This window comes from Silurus aristotelis (assembly GCF_946808225.1).
Source record: "Silurus aristotelis genome assembly, chromosome: 21".
Classification (NCBI taxonomy): Eukaryota; Metazoa; Chordata; class Actinopteri; order Siluriformes; family Siluridae; genus Silurus; species Silurus aristotelis.
Window position 1 is genome coordinate 20,126,683 of NC_139594.1, and position 6,461 is coordinate 20,133,143.

Consider the following 6,461-nt stretch of genomic DNA (forward strand, 5'->3'; position numbering starts at 1 on the left):
ACACACACACACAGGATGTGGAATTCACTCTTATTCAGCTTTAAAGGAAGCCCAAACTGACATCTGTGAGAAGAACATTACTCTCATGTACAAAGCATGACACGAAGTGCACAAAACCAGCTCCATTAAGATCCATTGGTTGAAGTGGAAGATCTCCTGCAACAGAGCTTCAACCCTATTGAACATTATGAATGTGAACGCTGACTGCACGCCAGGAACCTCCTTACCTTCTCACCTACACCTACACCAGTGCCAGTACCAGTAACATCCTTTTGGCTGAATAAACTTTCTTTCGGCTTCTCTTGTTAGGGGTCGCCACAGCGTCCCCTATTCATCCGTATTCATGATCCGCATATTTCAATTGGCACATGTTTTTATGCTGGATGCCCTTCCTAACGCAACCCTCCCCATTTATCCGGGCTTGGGACCGGCACTAAGAGTGCACTGGCTTGTGCAACTATGGCTGGGGTTGGTTCCCTGACCGGGAATCAAACCCGGGCCGCAGCGGTGAGAGTGCGGCATCCTAACCACTAGACCGGCCAGTACCAGTAACATCCTTTGGCTGAATAAATCTCCATAAAATCTAGTGGAACATCTTCCCAGAAGAATGGAGCTCATTATAACAGTAAATAGAGATTAAAAGTTGTTCAAAAAGAAGCTTATATTAATCTTATGCTCAGATGTCCACATGCGTTTGTCCATCTTGAGTCTGCAAAACTGAACAGGCAAAATGTGAGAGAGTGATGTCAAGGTTACAGACCTGAATAGATAAAGCGGACCAGTTAGAGATACTGGTTTTAAAGAAAATCTTGTGACTGGAGATGATCAGGTCTGACTTCATTTATAAAACGTAGAAAATGATCAATTGGTGTGAAGTGTGTTGTAGTTGCGCTTTCACACACGTAATCAACCTGCTTGTGATCATTCACAATAAAAAGATCTTGATCACATGATAGTGAGCCATGATACTGAAAAAATTATGAACAAAAAAATACTGGATCATGAAAAAAAATACTGAATGCTAAAAAAAAATTAAGACTGGTAGAATATTGGAGACAAAAAAAATAAAATAAATAAATACTGGATCCTGAAAAATTATTGATACAGAAAAATTCTAGATCCTGAAAAAAATGCTGGGTACTGCAATAGTACTGGATCCTAAAAAAATACTGGATCCCAAAAAAATACTAAATATAAAAAAAATACTGGTTCCTGTAAAAAAATGGATAATGAAAAATTCTGAATATTGAAAGAAATTTGATAGTAAAAATATACAGTATTGTGAAGAAAAAACTAAAAGGATCCTTAAAAAAAAATACTGGATCATGAAAAAAAAAGGATCCTGAAAGAACCTGGGGCTCATTTTAAGATTTTCTTGAAAACCCATAATAACAGTTTGCATTTCAAATGAAATAAATCTGACGTGTTCTTTAAGCTGTAAATTCGAGGATAGAAGAGTATAAAATATCAGGAAGTGCTGCAGAAAAGAGCATCCAGTCAGTGCTGTTAAAAACACTAGCTGCAAGTGTCTGTAGTGTTTGAAACACTGGACAATTAAACATTTGATCGACTCTGAAATATCAAGCGATTACACATCTGCCTTTCGCTCCTGTTTTTGATAAACACACACCAAAAACATCACAATTCCTCCTAACGCATGAACAACATGCTACATGTTAATGAGATCTCAGGAGTCAGACGAGTCTCGCGGCTAAACCCGGAGTCGTCTGCAACAAGCCAACAGACAGAAACTTTTCTTTCCATTAAAGATTATTTTAAACCAAAACAAAACATTTTTTACAGGTTTTCAGGTTCAGGTTCTCTGAACACTGGGAAGGCAAACATCAGCAGTGCAGATTTCAGGGTCATTAAAGCTGGACTGAAAAAAAAAAAGAAAAGAAAAAAGGAAGAAGCACTCGGAGGAATTCTCTCCTTCTCAGATGGTGAGGAAAACATGATGTTCAGGGAGGTGAGAGATGAATTTCACATCCATCTGCGTATGTAAAAAAGGTACACAGTGATCTACAGGAACCACGTGAGCAGCAGTGCACCTGATTCACCTCCACCCCATCCCTAGGAGCCCAGTGTGGTTAAGGCATGAGGGCAATAAATAAATTAATTCATAAATAAATACATATATTAATACATGCAACAGAACCTCATGGACAAACCGCAAAAACTGAAAAAATAAATAAATAAATACATTTTAAAAAACAGCAATAACAGCACTTTTTAATACAGAACCTTCCCAGGGAAAAAATAGAACCCTTAAAAACAATCTTTAGTTGAGCTGAGTACGGCTTTCATTGTGTAAAAAAAAAAAAAAAAAAACATCCGTTGAGTGTGTAAAGTCGTCTGGATGAGCCGTGAGTGAGTCCAAAAGATACAGCATCCTTCGATTTTTCCGATACTTGGCGTAAACACTGTGAAACCATCCTGCTCTAAACAGGACACAAGTGTGGTTTGGCGGATGCTGCTCCTCAGGTGGCTTCATGCAGGACTTCCCAGGAAAGCAATGGAGAACCCACAGACGAAACGCCGTGGCTTCCCGGCGATCCATTTCCTTTCCTTGTGAGTCAGCAATGCTGGTACCCCTACGCGGCAGTTTTTTACCATGCTAACCTTCTTAGCATTTGCTGTAGCCTGCACTGCTAACCATAAAGCAGTGAAACCATTTACCTCCATCCCGTTGCTGAGGAGGAGACAGGCACTAAAACTCTGTGTCCGGTCAGAGAGTGGCCAGGATGCGGGAGAAGGAAATGAAAAGGGTGAGAGTGGTCTGGCCCAACCCGAACACCAGCGCCTCCAGGGGGGCCATGTCCTTTCCTGCGACGCGGTATACCCAGGCCACCACTGCACCTGAGACCCACAGGACAACGGTGCTCATACACATCCCACACAAACAAAAGATCCGCTATTAAATTGAATTGTAGTTACAGGCTCATGGAGAGATTTTGTGGGAGTTACTAAGGAGTAAGTGGAAGAGAGAAAGAATGGAAGTTCGAGGTGCGAGTACTCACTGGTGAGGACACCTCCGATAATGGAGGCGAGGAATCCGGTGCTGATGAGCACCAGGGTGATGAGGCGACCTCGCTTGTGCCTCTGCAGCATCACACACATGAGCAGCCCTGCAGCTCCATGTACAAACAGTGAGGAGAAGAGACACCACAGGAACACCCAGTACCACATCTCTGCAACACACAAACACACTTTCAGATTCCATTAACACTGTAGAACATCTCAAGCTGTTTCAGAGTTTAATCTGTTTATAATTAGAACATTCAGTCTGGAGAAGCTTCCCAGAGGTTATTATATTTAAGGTCACCTCAGACTTTTCCTCACACCAAAATATTATATATATATCCAGTTTTTTTGGTGAACAGAAAAACTGTAATACACATCATCCCCATACATTTCATTACAACACAATGAAGACTTCACACACTGGACAGGTCAGGAGAGCAATATAGACAGTCTCCAATGGAAGAGAGAAAAAGACAGGGCTACAGAGGTGACACAAAGCATCAGTGTTAGCATCATTCCATGCCAGCCTCAGTGCCACGCTGGCACCGCACCGCCTTGGGTTCCCATCTCTCATATCACTGACTTACAACCGAGCTCTAAAAGAAGGGCAAGAAGGACACAATCTCTCCATTCTTAAGGTGTAAAAGGGGGACAAACATCATAGATTTGTTAAGAATTTCCTGCCATATGTGATTCTTTTCCAAACTGTTACCTCAAAGCTGGAGGCACTCAATTGTATCCTGTATTGTATTGTATTGACTGCACCCCAGACCTCCTCACCTTCTCACTACATCAGTACCCAACTTTACTAACACCCTTGTGACTGTTGAACACAAATATCTACACCACACGCCAAGATCAACATCTTCCCAGTAAAGTGGAGGGAATTATAAGAGCAAATTGGGACTAAATGTGGAATGCGTTGCTCAAAATGCACATACCATATTTATGACCAGGTGTCCGCAAACTTTTGGCAATCTAGTGTATATGACTGGAATCTTCCATTTGAGATGAATGAAGCAGTTCCTGGTCATGTCTTTATAGATAGATGTTTAAATCAAACCAAAATAGACCAAGCAAAATTAAGAAATTTTGGGAATATTCCAGAAATGGGCATAATTACCTTTCAAAACTTCTGATTATGAGCATTTGGAGTTAACTGAGAGCACCTGAAGCTGTACTACCTTTCAAACCAAAAGACTTTTCGACGCTGAAACCATGGTAACATCCAAACAACTCAATTGAGACCTCATAAACAAATAATGTGGACCCCCACAAGGGCAATTCCTTTATGTGGAAACTACAAAGGAACTGGTGAAGGAGCTGGAAGAATTCGGTACCCATGTTCTGAAAATAGCAGACTGTATGAAGGTTATGAACCTTTTGTAATCTGTTAATCTAGTCACATCTGGAAAGCTATTTGGCTATCACTATCTATGGAGGGTCTTAGGAGTTAATCACGAAAGGTCACACAGAAAAGTGTGTGTTTTTGAGTGAAGAGCAGAAGATCCGTGAGAAGGTTGGCAGTAATTACTAGGGATTCTTCACAGTGTTGCCACACCGGGCGGTTCCCTGCTCTGTCTGGATATTTATAATCATGTGTAAAAAAAAGGTTTCTCCTCTCACAACATTTCCAACAGCCATCTAGCTCTAGTTTTAAGTGATAAAGACTTGAAGTGCATTAATTGTAAAATATTTTGTTTGTAAAATTTTGTTTGTTCTTACATTATTCTATTGCTGCTGGTCTCTGAGAGCTACCAAACTAATTTCATTGTAACACTAAAATAACAATAAAGTTTCTAAGTTTCTAATAGAACCAATCTGGCAACCAAGATGTGTAGCAGAGTCACAGCATAGCACAGAGAGACATGCAACAGAGATACATGTAACAGAGAGACTTGCAACAGATATACATGCAACAGAGAGACATGCAGCAGAGAGACATGCAATAGAGAGACATGCAATAGAGAGACCTGTAACAAAGAGGCATGTAACAGAGAGACATGCAGTAAAGAAACCTGTAACAGAGAGGCATGTAACAGAGAGACATGCAATAGAGAGACCTGTAACAGAGAGGCATGTAACAGAGAGGCATGTAACAGAGAGGCATGTAACAGAGAGACATGCAATAGAGAGCCCTGTAACAGAGAGGCATGTAACAGAGAGTCATGTAACAGAGAGACATGCAGTAGAGAGACCTGTAACAGAGAGACATGCAGTAGAGAGACCTGTAACAGAGAGGCATGTAACAGAGAGACATGCAGTAGAAAGACCTGTAACAGAGAGGCATGTAACAGAGAGACATGCAATAGAGAGACCTGTAACAGAGAGGCATGTAACAGAGAGGCATGTAACAGAGAGACATGCAGTAGAGAGACCTGTAACAGAGAGGCATGTAACAGAGAGACATGCAACAGAGAGACATGCAGTAGAGAGACAATAAACATATTTCAGTTTTATTGGTTGTTTGCGACATATACAGATATATATAATTAAATATCATTTACCTTACTATCTAATGTTTCTATACATATGTAGAATACATATTCTATAATATATTGTATAATACCATTTATGCTACATTAAAGCACAACATCATATATAAGATAGGAATTAATTACTATGTAAACCCTGGTGGTCCCTGGTGGTCTAGTGGTTAGGATGCGGCGCTCTCACCGCTGCGGCCCGGGTTCGTTCCCCGATCAGGGAACCAAACTCAGCCATTAGGGTTGCACAAGCCAGTGCACTCTTAGTGCCGGTCCCAAGCCCCGGATAAATGGGGAGGGTTGTGTTAGGAAGGACATCCAGCGTAAAAACATGTGCCAAATCGAACATGCGGATCATGAATAAGGATGATCCGCTGTGGCGACCCCTAACAAGAGAAGCCGAAAGAAAGTTTTTGTTACACTCCTAGAGTGTAATAATTCCTGCAATACTTCCTGCATTGCTGACTTAACAACATGGAAGATTGGGGGGAAAAGATGTGGAGATTTTACAAGGTAAGATATTTATAAACATACAAGGTAAGATATATAAGACATTTATAAATGATTTACACTTCAAACATCAACTATTTTTATGGTTTAATAGTTAGTTTTGCCGTGACTGCGGTTATGGGCGAATTAACCATTTCCTGCCTTATATTAAAAAAATAATAAAAAATAAGAAATAAAGTCATTTTGATCATTATAAGATGTACTGTCCACTCACTATTTTACAAATGACATGTTTACGTCTTTAAACAGCTTTTCCGTCTCAACGTACATTTTCCTTTGCTAATATTCTCTCTCAAACATGCAAATGTTCTCTAAACGCATCATTTGCACAAACACAAACACACTGAACTGACTTGTACTTACTTGAGTTGTAACTTAATTACCATAAAAAAATAAACATTATTATTATTATTATTATTATTTATTTATTTATTAGTTTAA

The 6,461-nt window shown here is 40.1% G+C and overlaps 1 protein-coding gene across 1 annotated transcript in view; it reads right to left on the bottom strand.

The window, feature by feature from the left end:
* Window positions 1–1,684: 1,684 nt before the first annotated feature.
* The window catches only part of tmem170b (transmembrane protein 170B), a 10,959-nt gene continuing 6,182 nt past the window's right edge, over window positions 1,685–6,461 (bottom strand). The window contains exons 3-4 of the mRNA XM_083523919.1: window positions 3,021–3,191; window positions 1,685–2,859 (exon numbers count right to left, since the gene is read on the bottom strand). Coding sequence (XP_083380045.1) covers window positions 2,729–2,859; window positions 3,021–3,191 — 302 coding nt within the window. The 3' untranslated portion in view covers window positions 1,685–2,728. The remainder of the gene's footprint in view (window positions 2,860–3,020; window positions 3,192–6,461) is intronic.